This window comes from Urocitellus parryii, chromosome 15 (assembly GCF_045843805.1).
Source record: "Urocitellus parryii isolate mUroPar1 chromosome 15, mUroPar1.hap1, whole genome shotgun sequence".
Taxonomy (NCBI): domain Eukaryota; kingdom Metazoa; phylum Chordata; class Mammalia; order Rodentia; family Sciuridae; genus Urocitellus; species Urocitellus parryii.
Window position 1 is genome coordinate 39,784,654 of NC_135545.1, and position 21,900 is coordinate 39,806,553.

At 36.5% G+C, this 21,900-nt stretch overlaps 1 protein-coding gene across 1 annotated transcript in view; it reads right to left on the reverse strand.

Annotated features, from left to right (window-relative positions):
• Cdh11 (cadherin 11) overlaps window positions 1-21,900 on the reverse strand; it is a 148,928-nt gene that overhangs the window by 11,682 nt on the left and 115,346 nt on the right. Inside the window, exons 8-11 of the mRNA XM_026392626.2 lie at window positions 18,434-18,687; window positions 8,786-8,922; window positions 7,848-7,981; window positions 7,486-7,603 (exon numbers count right to left, since the gene is read on the reverse strand). Coding sequence (XP_026248411.1) covers window positions 7,486-7,603; window positions 7,848-7,981; window positions 8,786-8,922; window positions 18,434-18,687 — 643 coding nt within the window. The remainder of the gene's footprint in view (window positions 1-7,485; window positions 7,604-7,847; window positions 7,982-8,785; window positions 8,923-18,433; window positions 18,688-21,900) is intronic.

The window sequence follows — 21,900 nt, forward strand, 5'->3', positions numbered from 1 at the left end:
GGAGGAGAAACATGTGGGGCAGGGAGGATACATTTCAGGTAGAGCAAGGACATGATTGGAAGTTTCTGTAGGTTAAGGTTTAAGACAGCAAGAGAAGGAGATGATGGAGCAAAGCACACAGTGCAAAGTGCACATGATCTCAGAACATGTTCCTCCCTGAGCTATGAAGTCAGCTAAGTCCGTGAGAAGAGGAAAGACAGAGAAGAAGTTTAAAAAGAGACATTATCCGGTATGTTTATAGTGAGTGGGGAAAGGCTGGAGTCAGACAGACGTATCTGGAGACCACCCTTTAGTCCTAGCGCTGATGTGGATAATTTTTTCATAGGTACTTGCAATTGTTTAGATATGGAAAGTTCCCCAAAGGTCCATGTGATAAAAGAGTTTGGTCCTCAGACTGGCAATATTGGAAGCTGTGGAACCTTTAAGATGGGGGGCCTAGTAGGAAGAAGCTAAGACCATGAGGGTGTGTCCTCAAGGGGAATGGTGGGATGATGGTTTCCTCTCTCTCTCTTTTTGCTGGTCATGTCCAGTTTTGTTTCACCAGGTGATCCCCACCATGATGTACTGCCTCGCCACAGGCTCAATTGCCTCCAAAATGGTGAGTCAGAACAAGATTTTCCTTTTATTAAGTTTATTATCTCAGTCATTTTATTACAGTAATGGAATACACACTAACACACTAGTGTCAAACTCAGTTAAGCTTTCACAAGATAACTCACTTTGCTGGATAGGCTTTTGGAAACTCCCAGACTTGAGAGAATGTCTTATTCACTTCTGGAGCCCTACTCTTATGGTATTTCCTGGCACATAGAACATGAGAACAGTTCATCTTTTTATGATGATAAGATGATGAAAGGAGAGGATAAAGAGATTAGAAATCTTTTTTTTTTTTTTTTTGATACTTGGAATTGAACTTAGGGATGTTTTGCCACTGAGTTACATCTGCAGCCTTATTTATTTATTTATTTTCTTTTTTATTTTAAGATAGCGTCTCATAGAGTTGCTTAAGGCCTTGCTACGTTCCTGAAGCTTGCCTCAAGCTTGCAATCCTCCTGCCTCAGCCTCCCTAACCTCTGGGATTATAAGCTTGCGACATCATGCCTAGTGGACATGGCTTTGTTTTGTTTTAAATAAATAAAAGCCACACTGATCCTCAATGTGAAAGAAACATTAGTGGTGGAAGTCAAATAAAACAGGAAGGGTACTTCAGAAGCAAGAATGATTCCCTTTCAACTCGTTGACTTGTTCCTGGGGTTGTTACAATAGGAAATCATTACCATCTTCTAACATTTTCCTCCTCTACTACTCAAATGACAAAATAATGTTTTGTTGTTGTTGTTTCTTTGTTTTTTGAGACACAGTCTCACTCCATTGCCCAGGTTGATCTCAAACTCCTTGAATCAGAAGGTCCTCCAGCCTCAGCATCCTGACTAGTTGGGAATAGAGGAGCTTGCCATCCTGCCTAGCTCAAAAACAACGTTCTGTTAACCAAGTATTTCTAGGATCCCATAAATCTGCAACTTCAGCCAGGTTGGTCTGTTGCCTAATATGTAGCCCTGGGTTCTGGAATCCCAAGATATACTCCAATTGTGCACCTAGCATTTGGTATCTCAGTGCCTTTATCTATCAAAATAGAAGCTCAGTTCACAGATTAGGAGTGGTGATAACTGACAATTTTATAATAAAATAGTTTTGGGATTAATTATGTGTAAAATATTCAGTTATTACTATGAAAATCGTTCTTCTTTTAGAGATGAAGAGCAAAGCTCTTAATTGCTAGGCCTTACTCTTTCCTCTATATTTTATCAAATAATCACTGTTTGCAACAGGGGTTTTGGAAATCAAAGTTGTGAGTTTCAGCATTAGAATATTTCAATTTAATTACTTTATCCAATCATGGATATGCTTATGTATGAGTAAAGTGAATGAGAGCAATGAGATAGGAGTTTGCAGGAAGGAATTAGGTTCTTTTTTTGTTATAAGATATTCAGACTACTCACAACACAGCGTAGTGTAATTTGAAAGTGGACACATAATAAATTGTAAGTGTATATTTCAAACTTTAGGACAAACACTACTGTAAAAGGAAAAAAAAGAAAGGGTTAGAAGGAAGGAAGGAAGGAAGGAAGGAAGGAAGGAAGGAAGGAAGGGGTGCTAAGAAAGGGGTGAAATGGAATCATAAAACAATCAACTGCAGCCTCAAAATCCAGAAAAAGAATAAAAAGTATAACTAAAGATTCCACTTCTTGACAGCATCCAAAATATGACTAGCTATAAATGGAATATGAAAAGCATAGAACAAAAATGAAGAAAGTAACAAAGTATTCCTGATGGTAATAAAAAAAAAAAAAAAGAATTGATTCCATGAAAAGGCAGACCAGGTTTCTGGATGGAATGAATAATTTTAAACTTTTAGTTCTCCTTAAATTGATCCATAAATTTAGGTCATATGCAATAAAATTCACAAACACACTAATCAAGCACCCGAAATGTAGTTTTAATTTATATCTGGAGGAACAGAGAAACCAAAATTTATAAAATAGTAATAAAATGGCAATAATGTAGAGAAAGCATCTGTCAGGTTTAAACACATATATATGTATGAAACCATTAAAGAAAAATATGATCCCAGCACTAGAGTAAATAGACAGAATGGGAAGATGAGAAAGTCAAAGAGAATTCTCATCATACATAATGTTGAAGACATAAAGACAGTGTTACATAGAACTTGGAAATGGCCAGTTATTTCATTAGTGGTATTTAGGAAGTAATTGACAAATGGGACACTGTATATTTTACATGAAATTTTTGAAATGAAAATTTTAAAAATTATGTATAAAGAAGATGAAAAGTTAAATGATAACAGATTGGGTAAGAGAAGCCTTGCTAATATCAAGCAGAGAAAACCTGATACAAAAAGTATAGTGTCTATACTTAAGAATACAATATAATCAGACTAGAAATAACACTGAAGCATTGCAGAAATGATGCAATAGATTAGATAGCTAAAAGATTAATAGTAATGAAATATGAAGACTTAAAAATTAAGTATATATATATATATATATATATATATATATATGTATATAATTTAAGAACAAATGGGCAAGGGATAGGAATAATGTGCTAATAAGAGCAAAACAAGAAATGACCAATACTTATTAAAATCCTGCTTTTCTATTGATAAAAAGTGGAAGACAAAGTGTTATTATATTTAAATCATCAATTTGTCAATGATTAAAAATAATCACAATGTGTAGAATTTGTTCGTATATGAGAAAATAGGGCCTAACCTAATTTTCTAATGGTACTATAAATTGGCATAGTTTTTTTTTGATAATACAGTCTGTCCACTATCTATCAAAAGCATTTGATCTAGTAATTTGACTCTAGAATGCATCCTACAGGAATGATTAGATATCTGGCAAAGCTGTATGAAAATCATGTACTTACAATCCTCAGCTGACATCATAATAGTGGAAGTTAGGAAGATAATTTGAAAGCACTGACTTTAATCTATTGATGTAGAAAAAAATGTATATCACATACTTAATGGAAAAAAATGGAAATGTATTCTATAATTGCATTTCTTATAAAAGAAATCTGTGAAAGAGAAAGTCTGAAGGGTATATAAAATAGCAGTGATTATTTCTGAGTAATATATTATGAACTTATTTTATTATTTCTTCATCTTATTTCTGCTTGTTTGTGCTTTCTAAGTTTCCCGCAATATGTGTTAATTGTGTGATAGAAGAAAATTATAAATCTCTTTGCAAATATATTTTACTATAATTATTGTAGCTATGATTAATATGGAAATTGAAAGAGTTTGCCCTTTTCAGTTCACACATTCCCTGGAATCCTATACTGATGAATTGAACTGCAGAAATTTCCGCTTTGATGATTGTTATCCACTTGATTATTCGATAAACAAAGGATGCTGAAAAATAATGAAGTAGGAAAGGCATGTGCTTTATATTCATTTACATCATTTTAAGTGCACCAGTCAGACCCCTCCAAACACTCAAACTTAGATTTTTATTTTTGGCAGCATGACCTCAGGCAAATCACTGATCCTTCTGATGCCTCATTTGAAATTCAGATTAAAAATATACAGCATGGCCACCTTATGGGGCTGTTTGAAGAACCAGGTGAAATGAAACCTCTGAAAAAATATTATAAGCCACTGAAGAGCTGGACAGATAAGATGAATTATTTTCTGTATTCTTCTCCATTGTCCTTTTCTTATCCATTACACATTTCTTGTGTTTTGCCTTTTTTTTTTTTTTTGAAATGTCCTAAGCCTGATATCTTCAAAGGAAATGCATCTCAAAACCTGAGTGGACTAGCTCTTCATCTGCCCAAACAGCATCGTTCCTGATATTAATAGCCCAAGATGGACTTAAATGTTGGAGTCATCCAGCACTCTATGGTTTTGCTGTCCATTGAGTGGGCTTTGAAGCTCAGACTGTAGAATGGGGTAAGATAAAATAGGAGAAAAAGCTTCTGTGTATCAAGATGGCTTTTCTGCTTCTATTTCTAAAGATGCGGAATGCTTATGTTGAGTTTAGGCACACACAATAGGGATTATTTACATGGCGTAGTGGAAGTAAACAGTCAAGGAGAAAGTAACTTGATGCTTTTACTCAGCATGATAAAAACCATTATCTCATGTTTTCTATGGAAAACAGTCTCAGCCGAGAAATTTGGTAACTCAGTAGGCTATTAATAGGATGTGGAATGTGATTACTCCTTTTGGATTACTTCAATATGTAATTACTTTTAGGAGCTAGTAGCAAGAAACTCTATTAAATGATAATTATAGGACTGTATTTGCTTTAAGGTTCTGTAATAGCTCTAAACATGAGACTTTTCATTAACTGTTTGCCATAGTTAATAAAGTAATTTTTCTTAAAAAGTAGCAATTTCCTGTAAAAATGGTAGCTCAATATAGGATTAGTCTCTTACAGGAGAGGGCGAGGGAGATGGATTGTGCCTTTGGTTGACCCATCCACAGGAATATGATCTTGAAAATATAAATGATACCCATAGAGTACTGTGACAAAGCAAAATACCTATAGCTCCTTAGAGAACAGTGCCTTAGTATAATGTTTACTGAGGTTAACAGCCACTAAACACGATTGCATGTAGAAAAGGAAAAAAAATACAATAAATAAAAGACAGGACAGGTCATGCAGGTGAACTAACTGGGTAAAGCTTAGAAAAAGCCCACTCGTTGCAGGAGGTGTCCCCTGATAAACAGAAATATTGCTGGGAACAGAGAGCCAGGAATTAGACCTCAATTGTAAGCTGGGGATTATATCAATACACAGATAAAAATTTGACCGCAAATATTTGAGAAAGCAGATAATAAGAGTTGGGGGCATAACAAGCATGTGTGCTCACCAGGGTTTTCTGGACAACTGAGTAAATCCCCTCACTTCTGATAAAACTGAATATGTTATGAAATATAGTGGTCTAAATATTTCTTCATCAGAAAACTGACATAAGCCGAAGCTGTAGCAATAGAGCAATCTGCCAACTCAGGTGCAAATGGGAACTAATTTGGGAAGATAGAAAATTCTGAGTGGAGGCAGGGGCTCATGAACACATAGACAGATGCCTGCGTATCTTAGAGAGTCTTATGGAAACTTGATTTATGCCACTTGTCCAATTCAGATCACTACAGATGTACTAAATGCTCCCTGTGTGCCAGAGTCTCCCTGTTTTGGAGAAATTTATCATTGCAAAAGAAAATTCCTATATTACATGCATGCACCACCCAAAGCATGTATTCTCCTCCTTGAGAACCACCCTTCCACCTCAGGGCTCTGGAATTCTCTCTTGAAAGGGTTCACCTTCACATTAACCAAAGCCTCAAAGAAAACAATCCTACCTAAAGTATAAAATTAAAGACCGCCTAGTCATATTTCCATTTTGAAATGATGGGAATCATTTCTAAAGTGAATTACAGCCTGTTCTGTAAGGATTCTTTAAAGCACCTGTCTCTCCCTACAACTTCCTTCACACCTTGGGTCTCAAGAGCAAGTGCAATGCAGTGAGCAAGGCACTGGAGAGAAGAGTCGCTGTCATAACACCTGGGACGTTTTGCCTCACAGTCTCATTTGCTATCTGCTTGATTTATAAGGCCTATAATTAAATGCTCAAATCAGTTCGAGAAATAATAAAGTATGTCAAATCATATTCTCTCAAAATCCAAGTAGCACCGGGAACATTTCTCTACATTAATCACCAGCCCAGTAAGGTTAGGGCTGTGGCATCCAGCCTCTGAGTGTCTGGGTTTAAAACTCAGCTGTCTTCTATTTGGCGGATGGATTTGGGACAAAGTACTATCGTGGTTTACACATGGTTTCCTCATGCGTAACCTGGGAATGGTGATAATAATGCCTGACTATGGAATTAAGAAAAGGAAGCGAGCAGAACACAGGAAGGGATGTGGCATGGGTCTTAGAACACAGCTTCTATAATTATGGCACTGATGATAGCAATGACAGTAATAAGGAAGGTAATCCCAACCTATCCTATGGGTTTGAGTACCTGGATGCCTGTTCTTAGTCACTGGGAAAGCAATCAACCTGTCACCTTAGACATGGCTAGCTCAGGGCTGATGAGAATGGGATTGTCTTTTGTTCCCAAGCTGGCCTGTGTCTCCCTGTTTTCACACACCTGCCTTCTTGTGGGTTTATATGGAATGTTTTTTACCAAGAAAAAATGCTCAGAGCAAAACAGGGTGGCTGAGTCAAGAAGCTTATTCTTTGTTCCTGGCTCTGTCACCAACCTTGTCTAAGGACTGCATCATTCTGGGCCAATACAAAAATAAAACATAAAATTAAAAACTTAAAATAAAAAGTCTACTTCTAATAATCCGAAAGTCTAGAACCTCCTTGACTAATAAATTTAGTAGCATAAGTTGTATTAAATTTTGTCTTTTTTTTTTTATTATTACAGACAGGATGTTTTGTGTCCTCCAGGCGAACATGCGGCAGTCACCTTTAGGTATCCAGCCACACTGCATTACCACTGTGTTCGTAGAGGAAGGCCTGTGCTTGAAAGATTATATTGCCTTACAAAGTTGAACTAATCTCCTTTAATGCTTTCCTTGATATCAATATTCATAAAGCTATGCTTCCCCAAAGGATTTATCAGCCTCTTAAAAAAAAAAAAAAAGATAAAGAGAATTGTTTGCATATTGACCCTGTAAGCTTCCCCACTTGGTTAGCCCACTGCTTCATGAATATCAAAGCCAATACAAAAAAAAAAAAAATGGAAAATAAAATTAGACTCACTTATTCATATGCATCAAATGAGCCCATGTGTCAAAATACAGGTGGCACTATTATTTCTTGTTTGTTCTTCAACAGGAAAGCATTATTAAGATTAGTGAAAATATTTGTGCCGTCCAATATAAAAGTCATTTGTTTCCCATTTCTACTTTTCTAAATGCATAGGAACCTTAGTACAAACCTCTGTTGTCTCTGACTGTGAAATTTGGATTGTGAATGATTTCAGGGGGGAGGCTGAAGATAAATCTTGGTCCATTGGCTGTGTCATCCTTGTCATCTGCACTAATTGTAACAATTGGCTGAAAGAGAAAGGTGGCCCATAAATAAATCATGATGACATTGGCACATCATTTATTCAAAAACTCCTGGCTGGCTAAAAAGCCGGGTTGAAATTATAGAATATAGCTTCAGAGCAGCACTAGGTCTACGAACACTAGGTCCACTCCTTGAGCAGTGGGAGGTATCTCCAGGTGGTGCGTTCAGAAATGAACTCTATCTCCAAAGGCATTGCTGATGGCTGGGAAAGAGGAAAAATGGCCTTACCTGGTTGGAAAGTGGCTTGGTTTGATCACTTTCACAGATGAACCCTTCATAAGGGGCAGCAAACTTGGGAGCATTATCGTTGACATCAAGGACCCTAATGGCCACTGGAACTTTGGCTTCCTGATGCCGGTTGTCTGAAAGGAGAGAGAATGTAGATGATCAACAGATATCAGGTGGGGAAATGTTGGTCCACGCTTAATGTGGGGAAAGAATAAGCTGAAGCCATCCTTTTGGGCAGTTCAGAGAAAGGCATTGTTGACACAAAACCAATCCAGAAGCTGAAACGTGCAAAATCAATGGAAAGAGGATGATGGGAAACCAATGCCGATATTCAAGCAATAAGACCTAAACCACCTTTCCAATTTAATTCTAATGCTTTAATTCTAAAGTCTTATAATGGAGCCTGGTCTTCCCTGACAATAGTCTGCCCTGATGGCTATCAGTGTAGGGTCTCCAGAGCAGCATCAAAAGCAGGTAAGATTTTGTTGAAAATATACATTCTTGGGTCCCACTCCAGAGCTACTGAATCAGAGGCTCTAAGGATGGGGTTCAGAAATCTTTGTTATAATAAGCCATCCATAATCTACGAGTGAAGAGGGCTTGATGCATGATCAAGTTCAAGAACTACGGGTCTATATGTAAACAAAACCCCTCAAGTGTTGGCCATTGTATTGAGTTTAATATGATGATCATGATTTTTAAATTGCTGTGGGCTTGCCAAATCTGTACCCAAATCTGCCAAAGGAAAAAAAAAAAAAAGAAAGAACATCTCTATTTGTCTGTGTTTTCCTAGATAGATAACTGAAAATACATTTTAAAGAATATCTTCAACTAAAAAAACATGTCTATCTCAGCGATTTCATTTTCTAAAATATATAGAGAGTCAGGAGGATTAATATTTGGTAAAGTGAAATCGAAACTGTGAGGAGAATACTTACGGATTTCTGCTGCAAAGACAGAAATGTTGAGCCAGGCGGTTTCTTCTCTATCCAGAGGTTTGGTAGTTTTAATAAAACCATCCTCTGGATTAATAGTGAAAAATCTGTCGAGGTCAGTATGACGATCAATGGAATACCTAAGCAGAATGCAAATGAGGCAATTAGACCAAGACATTCGGAGCAGCTTAATATTTGAATATTTTCACTATGCTATACTTAAAGCAACTTTTTCACGAATTGCTCAAGCTAGGTTTTCTTTTTAATCAAATTTACTTTTTGAACTTTGTACATGAATCTTTTATAGAAATCATTTTGCCGCATTGGAATTCTTTATTCAGTACAATGAATGAAAGTGCTGTTTAGCATATTTGATTGAGAAGCATAATAACGTGTTGCATATTTCTACATATTTACTACAATCACCCACCATCTGAATATTTATGAAATTGCATTTGGGGAGCGAGTTTGCTTCATTCCCAACCTACTCAGAAAGTCACAAATGTATCAAACCTTTGCCAAATTTTTTCATATGAAATATTAAATCGTTTCAAGTTTATCTAAATTCACCATTAAAGATCATTTATAACCCTAAAACTCAGTTTTCTCCTTATTTAAAGAAAACTGCTATCTCTATTTTGAGTGAATCTCTTTAGTTTATTTAGTTGTGGAGATGGGTAAGCAGCTTGGTTCTGAATTTTAAGGTACAATATGCAAATAGGGTTTGGCCCTTTACCTGAGGGCATTCTGCTCACATGGTATTGACTGCACATTGTGCTGAACAGCAGGGCCAAAGGCTTTATCTACTTCTCTCCACTAGGACATTTTCTATTTTTCTAGCAAAAGGCAGACGAATTTCCAGAATATCATTGGGTCATATTTATGGCATGGTGAGATGAACAGTGGGAAAGAAGAGTAGCATTTATTAAGGTGAAGTGAGGTAAAAATAACTTGCCCAGGCTACTTGGAGTTGGCAAATATTGGAGCGTTGGTTTCCACGGGTCTATTCAACTCCAAAGCCCCTTCCTCCCACTCTATACTAACTCCAAAGTAGAAAAGAGGAAACAAGGGTTATGCTAAGTCAGATGCATCCTGTACTTCACAATTGGACACTTTCCTGCTCTTAGAATTATTAGTTGTGTTTTTCTAAAATTTGTAGAATAGGAATACTGAAAAGGCATCCGTTGATAGTCAAAAATCAAACTATATTACAGGTAGCAAAGTGCATGATATCAGACCATTTACTCTCCTAGATTTACAAAAGATGGGACTTGTAAATGGTTTATGTCTAGTCCTAGGGGAGTCAATATTAGAGCTTAAATCTTCCAATCCCAGATCGTGTTCTTTCCAGGAAGGAAGAATTACCCATCAGGCAACACTTCCTAGTTTTCAAAACATGAGCTCATCCATGATGACATTCGATTTCACAGCCTCCCATAAGAATGGAATGAGGATTCCCCTTCCTCAGTGATTTAACATAATTTGCCTGGTCAAACATCTCACAGATATCAATAGGAGCTCAGTTACTGAGCTATCAGCAGGTAGCAAGCATCATTTTGAAAAATAATAGAAGACTAGTTTCCTGCTATGAGGGAGCTTATTGTTTAGTTGACATGACCTCACATGCACAGTAGAAGACAAAATTAATAAGTCTAGATATTGTTCTACAGAAGTTAAGGGAATGGACTTTGGTTTTGCAAAGTCCTATAGACAATGTATGCTCCACTACACCTAAGCTGTATGAAATGATATTAGAAAAGTTACTTAAAATCTTTGAACTCAGCATGTTTATCTTTTAAACTGAAATGTTAATAGTGCCTAGCCTTTATATTATGTAAGTATTAAATGAAATAATATTTAATATGCAATCTAGGTTCATATACAATAAGCAGTGTAACTAACAATAGCTCCTATTGTTTATGTTATTTCTGTAACTGTTCCACTGAGTATATATCATAAAAGCTCTCAGACTTAGGAAGGTGATCTTCATGCTATAGGCAATGAGAAATCTTGAAAGACGTTTGAGCGTGGAAACAAATAAATAAAATCAGGTTATTTAGGTCATTAATAAGGCAAGTTAGGAAGATGATCTGAGAAGGGGAGAGTGGAGAGAAGAGCAGAAAAAAACTTAAGGATCTGATATAGTTTTTAAAGCAGACAGGCAAAGAGAGTTAGGTATTGAGATGTCAGAAAGAATGGAAAACTATGTGATGAGAAAGTACCAGTAGGACTCAGAGGATACTGAGACACTTGTGGGAGGTTGGGAGAGTCCTAGAGAGTTTCAAGACTGAGTATCTGAGAGAGAAACATATTGGACCACACAGAAAAAAATAGTTAATTATCAAGGAGAGGTTGGCATTCAACTCAGGAGATGCATTTCTCTGCAATGCTAAGAAAGCAAAGATTCAACTCCATGGAAGGGTGAAGTGCAATTACCTCTTTTTGATTTTCAACTATGTCACAGCAAGTAGGAGCTCAAAAGTTATTTTGAATGAATAAGTGAATCGGCAAAGGAAAGAGCAAGTGGGTGAAAAAGCACAGCAGACAGTGTAATGAATGCAGAATTAGAGCCAGAGAGAAAGATCTGCCTAGAGGCAAAGAATCTGGAGCATCAACTCAATTCTGTCATAATGTGAGTGAAAACCCTACAGGTGAGAGGACATAGGGAAAGGTCAAAGTCAAAAAACTGAGCCTTGCTGGGCACAGCGGGCATGCCTGTGATCCCAGCAATAGAAAGGCAGAGGCAGGAGGATTGCAAATTCGAGGCCAGTGTCAGTAACTTAGTGAGGCCCTAAGCAACTTAGTGAGAACTTGTCTCAAAATAACAAAATAGGGGCTGGGGACGTGGCTCAAGTGGTAGCGCACTCACCTGGCATGCACAGGGCACTGGGTTCGATCCTCAGCACCACATAAAAATAAAATAAAGAAGTTGTGTCCACAGAAAACTAAAAAAAAAAAAAAATTAAAAAAATAATAAAAAATAACAAAATAAAAAGGGCTGGGAATATGGCTCAGTGGTTAAGTGCCTCTGAGTTCAATCCCTGGTATGAATGGATGGATGGATGGATGGATGAATGAATGAATGAATGAATGAATGCTGAACCTGCCTAAAAGGCCTGAAAAATGATCGGAGACTAAAAATAATACAGGGTCTGGTGTTATCTGAGGCATGTGCTAGTGAGTGCCAAGGAAGCTAAGGGGAAAGAATATTTCAGAAACAAAAATGAAATGCTAAACAAAAAAAAATGTGTCTAATGCTCTAGGGTGTTAATAAAAAATTAGCAAAATTGTCCAAGCAGATAAGGGCCATAACTACATGTCCAAGGTCACAAATTCTCTTAATGATGAACAGAATGATTCAGGAAATTGGGTAGTGAGGATAAGAGGCCTATAGATTGAAAAGCTTATCTCCTAATTTGGCAGTTCTAAGAACAGGAACTCAAGTAGTGGGGAGGGGGATTGGCTCAAGTTCAATACTGAGCATCGATGGATAATTATAGACATGGAAATTGCCGACAGGCACAAAACAGCTACCATGGAAAACATGACCCAAATAGCCAATGGCAGATGTGGATCCTTGGAGTCAGTGAAGTGCAGAGGAAATGAGTAGCTGTTCCACATGCTTTTATATCATTAATCTTCTAAAAAGTTGCTAATGCACCTCAATATTCTAGGTCAAAGACAACTAATTCAAAATTCATGCCATGAACATTTTTAAAGTAGTTCAAAGGTGTTACAAGTGTCTCTAGATATTATATAATGTATATTTCTGCACCAAAAAAAAAAAAAAGTCACACATTCTGGGGACATACCTCCTTCCATGGCCTATAGACTAAAATCAAAAGCTCAGAGAGAATATAAGGTTAATCTGGATGAAAATCTGTTTTCCAACATTGGTGTGGAACTTCAAGAAGTCACATCATTTCTTTGCCCCAAATCACCATCTATTGACTCCTAGAACAGTCACACTCAAAGAGTGTTTGCAAGGATTTCATAAATAACTTAATGAAACATATTGTCAGGGTGCTAAGAAAATCCTCTACAAATGGTAATTCTCTTTTTCTTATTCAAATATCCAACACATAGGAATATCTTCTGCCTTGCCACCAATTTCCTTGATATAAATGGAAAATCCCCATTGCATATAGTAATTTTCATATTTGGATTTCTCTATTTTTGCTTTTTATTGCTATAACTGTGTCATATATATTTAAAAATATTCACCTATAATAAATTATATATTGTATATATAACAATTATATATATATAAAATATATATATATAATATATATATATTAATATATATATATATATATATATATAGGTGCAATGATGTTTTAATTAATGTATAAATGGTGCCATGATTAACTCAGTGTTATTAGCATATTGAACACATTAAACACTTATCATTTCTTTGTGGTGAGAAGATTCAAAATGCTCTCCCCTTACCACAAATAGACAATATATTATTGCTAGCTATAGTCACATACCATGTGGTAGAGCACTAGGCTGTCTTCCAACTAGACCATTGTATCTGTTGGCCAACCTCTCCCCAAATTTCCTGCACTTCTATTCTCCCCAGGTTCTGATAAACACCATGCTATTCTCAACTTCTGTGAGATGAACTTTTTTAGATTCTACAATTTCTCTTCTTTCACTTTGCTGATTTTCCTTAACAAAATATCCTGCAGGTTCATTGAAGTCACAAATGCATATGAAAAAATTTCATGCTTTTGTATGACTGAACGATATTCCATTGTGTATATGTGTGTATGGATATATGCATATACCTAGTCCTTAACCAAAGTGATCATTATAAGTGCACATCCAAATATCATGTTTGCATTTCCTTTATATATATATATATATATATATATATATATATATATATATATATATATACATTTTCTGTTTTCTTTATCCATTCATCTGTTGATGGGCAGTTAGACTGCTTCCACATCCTGGCTACTGTGAATATTGCTGCAATAAATGCACTAGTGCAGATGTCTCTTCCACCTACTGCTTTCTTTTCCTTTGGATATATTTAATGGTGGAATCACTGAATCATGGTAGTTTTACTTTTAATGTTTTTAAGAGCCTAGATTATGGTTTTCCATCAAGGGTATACTAATCAAAATTCCTCCCAATGGTGCATAGGAATTCCCCTTTCTCTACATCCTTGTTAGCATTAGTTATTTTTTGTTGTTGTTGTTGTTGTTGTTGTTTGTTTGTTTGTTTGACAATAGCTCTTAGGGTGAGATAAAATCTCATTGCATTTTTTATTTGCATTTCCTTGATGATTAATGATGCTGAGCATTTTTTGCAGTTACACATCTTCACAAGGAAATGCCAGTTGCATTTTTTTAAAAAGATATGTCCTCTCCCACCCCTGATGTGTGCTATTAATGAAGGTGTGCTGAATAAATGTCTGAAGCAGATGTCATCATTTCCATACATTTTACACTAAAAAAAAAATGAACTTGAATTTATAAGCCAAATTGGGTGTTGTTTAGTTTATTAATTTAATAAATATTTATTTTAGACATCTGCCTCTGATGTGTAATGTCCTTAGTGGAAGGAGGCAGTGATGAACTAGAATGGGTTCAGCAAACAGCTCACATTAAGAGCTAGCTAGTAAATAATTTAGGCTGTGCCGGATGTAGGGTCTCTGTCAAAACTACCCAACTCTGCACTTGTAGCATAAAAGCAGCTACAATAATATATAAATGAATGGTTTGATTGTCTTCCCAGAAAACTTTATTTACAAAAACAAGTGGTGAGAACAAAGTTGAAGGATTCATATTTCTTAATTTCAAAATGCACTAAAAATGCTATTGTAGTCAAAACTATGAGGGACTCACATAGCAACAGACATATAGCTGAATGGAATAAATTTGAGGCCAGAAATAAAACAATACACCTACGGTCAATTTTCAGCCAGGGTCCAAGGCCATTCAATAGAGAACAATCTTTGCACAAATGGTGCTGAGACAATTAATATTCATATACAAAGTAATTAAGTTGATTTTCTCCCTCACAACATAAAAAAACTCATTCAAAGTAGATCAATGACCTAAGATGAAAGAGGTAAAACCATAAAATTTCTTAAAGGAAAATATCAGTGTAAAAACGCATGATCTTAAATTAGGCAATAATTTCTTAAATATAACACCTAATAGCAGAAACAAAGAAAAAAATGGACTTCATCAAAATAAAAGGTTTTGTGCCTCAGAGGAGACTATCAAGAAAGTGAAAAGATAGAACAAAATCCTAGCATTTTCAGGAAAATGAATGGAACTTGAGAGCATCATGTTAAGCAAAATAAGCCAGACCCAGAAAGTCAAGGGTTGAATGTTTACTTTTATGTGTGGGAAATGGAGAAAAAAAGAAAGGAGAAGAAGCAGGGGGGATCTTATGAAAATAGATGGAAACCAGTAGAGGAAGAGAATCAGGGGGTGAGGGGAGTAGAGGGGAAAGGAGAAATACTGTAGAATAAAATTTCCCAAATTATGCTGTGTGCACATATATTATGCACTGCTGTGTATAATTATCATGCACCAGTAAAAAAAAGAAAGTGAAAAGAGAAAACATGGAGTGAGAGAAAATATTTGCAAGCCATATTTCCGATAAGTATCTTATGCCCAGAATATATAAAGAACTTCTAGAATTCAGCAAGAAAAAGACAGATCACCAATTACAGAATCGAGAAAGGATTTGAATACAGATTTTTGTTTTCCCAAGGAGATATAAAAATGACCAATCAGCACCTAGAGAGATGCTCAACATCCATAGTTGTTAGAGAAAAACAAAAGAAAACTCTAATGATGTATCTTTTTCATACCCACTAAGATAGCTGTCATCATAAGAGACAAGCATTAATTTCTGATGAGAATTCAGGAAAATCAGAACCCTCATACACTGTGGTTATGGTGTAAAATGTTACAGCCATTGTAGAAAACTGGCAGTTTCTCAGAAAGTTATTAGAGTTACTCTATGACCCAGCTATTCTACTTCTAGGTATATACCAAGAAAAAAGATGTATATACATATATGCAAATACACACACACACATACACACACACACACACACACACATTCTTATCAGATATATAACTTGCAAACGTTTTATCTCATTCCATGAGTTTTTTTCCACTTTTTTTATTTGTGCATTTTAATTATACATAGCAGTGGGCTTCATTCCCATTCATACGTGCACATAACATAATTTGGTCAATTTCATTCCCCAATATCCACTCTTTCCCTCTCCTCCCTCCTCATGGTTGCATTCCTTTAATCTACTGGTCTCCTTTCTAGTCCCGTGAGATCCTCCAATTTTCCTTTTATCTTTTCCTTTTTTCTCTCTATAACATAAAATGTACATAGCAACATTATAACAGCCAAAGGTGAAAAACACCCATATGTTCATCCAAATGACATAGTTAAAATACAGTTTAGTCCTACAAGAAAATATTTTTTAGTAATAAAAGAAAATTAAATAAATATGCATTATCCAACAAGACTGAACCTCAAATCAAGTAAACAGGAAAAATGTATTTATGTAAGACCACATATTGTATTACTCCATTTATCTGAAATGACCAGAATAGTAAAACATACCAAATAGATTTGTGATTACTGAGGGCTGGAGGTTTTAGGGGGTGATGGAAATGTTCTGGATTTAGTGCTGATGGTTGAACTATCTTGTAAAATATACACAAGACCAAGAACTGTACACTCTGAAAGGGTGAATCGTATGTTTCATAATATACAAATTTCCAGGAAGCAAGGAAGAAAAGAACAATGACAGTGGTCAGATTCATCCTGTAGGCTCTAGTCCATCACCCCCTGAACCAGATAGACATGTAACCAGCACTCTTTGTTGTCATTGGTCAACACACAACCATAGATGTCACCATTATGTAGCAGATGTGACCATGATATGAAATCAAAGCTACCAGGCAGGGCTGCTAGTCTATCTCTAGGGATCCCTGGAAGTATTGTTAGAAGACGTGACACCTAAATGGATATGCACAAAATGAGCACAATGTAATGACTTAGAAAGACAGTTCAACTAGCAGGAAGAACAGGTAAATAATGGGCATGGGGAGAGAGCAGAAGTGCTTCAGAGAATGGCACTGAGGTGAGGGCATTTGAAGAAGATCCATAAACCTAGTAAAAGAGTCTAGATTATTTCAGAGAGGGGCTGCATTGTGGAACAATTCCGTCACTGACATTTTGTTGGAGGTATGGTGAGATAAAATAAAAGAAAATTAAATAAATATGCATTTACTTATAATATGCATGTACTTATAATGATCACTCTGGCTACAGGACTGATGATAGAATAATGGCTGGGAAATGGGAGGCAGGGAGACAGTGAAGAGTCTGATGAAGGAATCTAGGCAAGAAAGAAATTGGAGGATCAGCCTTGGGGTGGAGAAACATGCTAGAATCTGGTCCCAGAAAGGTTTCAGGCAACTGTAAGTAAGTTTCCACAAAGTAAATGTCTTAATCCATGGCTCAAGTCCCTTCTTAGCCCCATTTGTATTCCTCTCTCATCCTTATCATCAGCCTCACCACATGGGATTGGGGAAGCAGGATACTTTTGTTTTCTAAGTAACCCACATGTACTCATTATGATAAAAACATGCTAATGGTATTTGGCCCATCGTTAGTTGTTCAAGGAGCTCAGCCGCCATCCCACAGAATTTCCTTCCCTACCCTCTTGCTCACAAATGGTATCATGCTGGGCCAGTCGCTACATCTCACAGAGTTTCAATTTTCTCTCCATTTAAGAGGGAACAATTCATGTAACAATAAAGTTAAGGGACGATTCAGATCATATTTCAAACACACCTACTAGAGTAACTGGAGCAGAGAAAGATATTCAATAAATTATAATTACTATAATTATTTCATAATCACTATTTATACTTTATCAGATTTCATTAATGTAGACAGGCTAAGCTGGTGGTTATATCAGGTTATATCATTTAGTATACATTTGGAAATCTGCTCCAGAGAGAAATTATATCACTTGAATAGACCTATCCAAAAAGTTAGTAGCTGAGGTGAAGGGATGCTCATGACTTCTAAATCTCAATCTTGTTTAAATGTTATTAAAGGTTAAAATCTGGACACTGCTGGAATGGAATAGTGTGTGTTGTGGTTTAGATGTGGTATCACTCAAAAGCTCCCACGTGAGACAATGCAAGAAGATTCAGAGGAGAAATGATTGGGTTGTGAAAACCTTGACCCAATTCAGTGATTTAATCCCTTGACAGGGATTAACTGAGTGGTAATTGAAGTGGTAGGGGGTGACTGGAGGAGGTGGGATTTGGGGTGTGGCTTTGGGGTAAATATTTGTATCTGGCGAATGGAGTCTCTGCCTCTGCTTTCTGATCACTGTGATGTGAGCTGCTTTCTTCTTTCAAATTCTCCAGTTGTGATGTCCTGCCTCTCCTCGAGCCCTGAGGAATGGAGCCCTCTATGGACCTCTGAAACTGTGAGTTCTAAATTTTCCTCCTCTACAATTGTGCTGGTTGGGTCTTGAAATCACTCAGCGAGAAAGTTGACCAAAACAGTGTGGTTCCCCCAAACTTCTTTCCAGCAAATTCCCCATATAATCTTTTAAAATAAATACATCTTTACCTTATTGGGCTGTTGGCAGCATCCGGATCTTTGGCATGCACTCTCCCAACCACCGTGCCAGCGGCTGCATTTTCTTGGACTTCGTGGATATAACTTGGGGCCAAGAACATCGGGGGTTCATCAGCATCTTCTACCGCAATCTTGACCGTCACAGTGTCCTTGAAAGGTCCGTTGCTGATGAACTTTGGGTCGATGTGCACATTGGCTGCCTCTACCTTCAAGCTATATGCTCTCTTGGTTTCAAAATCTACGGGCTGGCAAGAATGAAGAGAAGATTGACAACCAATTCTTTTAAAGAATAATGGAAGAGAAAGAGCTGATTGTTTTACAGGGCAAAGTAAATAGTTCCTCAAAGAGAGAAAATCAGTGTCTATTCAATATCCAATTACCTGTGCCATGTGATCAGTAAATCAGACAAATCAATTGCTGAAATGTTGAATGGATAATTCAAAGAGATGGACAGACATGGAAATACCATGCCTTCTAACAGGAACCTCATCCTGTATAGCAACACTATGGTTGTCCAAATCTGTCATTCAAAGCCACCAGAAGAAGGGAATTAAGACAGGAAAAAAAATAAAATTTGTAGTCCATTTTATAAAGTAATAAAAATCTTGGTAATAAAAATGCTCCCTGAAATTGAGCCAGTGTGATGAAATAATGTGACGTTCCTTTCAAGTGCCACACCACAAACACTAGACATCGAGCTTAAACATAATTGACAACCTCATGTTTTAGGTTTCTGATCAGATTGTTTTTCCAAAAGCCTGAAACCCTTAAGGTAGTCCCCAAAATGTTACTTCAGGTAGTTTATGGATAACCTGGGAAGGTGGTATCAATAATTAACTTATTGATACAATTATTCTTTTTCTAATTCATTGAATCCTGAACATCTCAAAATAATGCTAACGTAGCTATTGCATTTCCCAATGTCCCTTGGGGGAGTGTATGGTGCAACTCTCTAACTAAACTCTAAGGATATAATTTTGTTTTGATTGCATTCGTTTTTAGGTGGCCTTCTATTAATGGTAAGTGACAAGACAATGAAGATAGTGCTTCCCTTTGAAGAAATGTATATGTATGATAAATGCCTATTTAAAGAAAAAATAAGTATAAGCACTACAGATGTTTTATACAGATATGAAGAAACTGAAAAGTAGCATTTGAATTAACAGAAAACACTTCTTAATTTTGAATGAGGAAGTAAAATGAATCAGTCAACAAAGGGTAAGAAGAAAAATCATGGCAAAAGAAGCAAGGTTCCATGCCTAGAAAACAACTCCTCAGCACTCTAGATGATGATGAACTACCAAATGTTTGGAGAAAGTTGAACTTTTAAGGCTAGCATATCAATCACATGGTTGTCATTTGCTTGGCAAACACTTATTTTGAATGGGCATACAGGCTTGGAGCTTAGTCCCGCCCACTTCTGCACAACTCCAAAACGAGGATTCAGGAAGGTCATACACATTCGACATCCCCGGCGCTTCTTCTATCATCTTCCCACCTACATCTCGGCTCTCAGGGAACACTTCCTTTTCCTGCAGCTAAATCTGTCCCCAGCCTCTCCATCATCCTGGGTGGGACCCAGCAGCTATTTTATCCTTGGCTATGCTCCTGAGAAGCAGAAATAAATGATATTTATAGGCTAACGATATGAGATTGTTGCGGTTTCTCACAAATCTCTGTACTTCCTAGACAGAATCAAGAACTAGGATATGATAGTTCTGAGACCAGGTAATTTGCAATCAGAAAAGGTGACATTTTGTCTCAGATCGATGACTAATGCCCCTAGAGCAGAACCTATTGAACTTGTGTGTAGGCCTATAGCTAAGGACCCAAACGTATGTTCCCAATGGAAACAGGTTTTCTGTAGTTAACCATTAGATCCTGACACAGAGTCAGAACTCAAGAAACATTTTTTAAAATTTTTAATCTATTAAGAAATGAATTATGTATCTGCCGATATTAAGAAGACTATGGAGATGCTAGGGTCTCACTGATACATTTTAATCATATCAACCCAAGCTTGATATGATTAAAAAGACAGTCAGGTCTTTTTTCCAATTTTGCCCAGAAGGTCTTTTCCCAGGTTGGTGAGATTCTACTGGGACTTCTGGAAGTCAGAACAAGCCCCATTGCTTTTCGACAAGCACAGGCATATTTGTATGGTCTCAGCTGCCATTCAGTAGCTCTCACTGCCTTCTCAGTTAGCACAGGGGCATTCCAAAGGAATCTATGGAGACTGGCTGATCTTTGCTGCTCCAAAGCCCAAGAATAGCTGTACCAGGGGATGATATGCATCAACTGTTTTGACTGAATGAAGAGTAGAGCTGATAAATGCATAAAATTTAAGAATATATTTACAGTTTATTCCCTTCCTCCTTCCAAAAAGGATTTGAGGTAGTTTCCCATGTGAACATTTATATCCATGTTATGAGTAGTTGAAATAAAGCTAAATGAGGCGACACACTGCATAAGCCATACAAATCTTAATACCCCCTAGTTTACTAATCCCCACCTCTGAACATTCTCCCCGAGGGATTAATTCAACAGAAAAACCAAACAAATAATATTCAAAAATGCATAATATTTGTGAGATATAACAGAGGGTTATATCTAATCTGGGGGAAATGTACACACAAAACACCAAATCCAACTGTGAGATTTTATTAAGGAAATAATGGTCCATCAATAGGATGGGATGTTATGTAGTCATTAAAAATGATTATGTATATTATATAACAGCATGTAAAATGTTTATGATGTGGCATTAAGTTAACAAATCATATCACCCTACGATTTCAACCATGCTAAATGTTATGGATCCACATCTAAATACATGTGGCCAAAGCACATAAAGAAAAAAATCAGATGTAAAAAATAGTTTCATTTAAATAAAGAGTAGTTAAGATGTCTTATAAAGATGCTTTCATTCTGCTTCAGAAGTTTATTTGGTTGAAAACAAACAGCTCAGAAACTACTGGGATTTCTCTGCATTTGATAGGATTCCCATTTGGTCAAGGTATTGCAGTGAACAGATTGGATTTTGCCCCCCACCCCAGCCCGATGACTGCAACAGCACCTAAAAGACTCATTTTTATTTTACACAGGTCTTTAAGCTAAGCATAGAGATCGGCTAAATACCCTGAGAGCAGGTTTTCTGTAGTTAACCATTAAATCCTGACACAGAACTTAAGAAATATTTTTTTTAATTTTTAATCTATTAAAAAATGAATTAATGTATTTATTAATCATTTCTTGAATTCTTCCCCTTCACTACCAGCCCACTACCTTTTCTGTTTCATTTTTTTTTCTTTTTATAATGCCCTTGAATTCCAACAAACATTTCTCATTTGGTCCCACTGTACCTGTCTCTCTAACACCAAATGCATTGCAGCCTCTTAACCATGTCCTGTTTTCATTGAAACCAGTCCTTCATGAGCTCTCTTTTTTGCCTTTTCTCT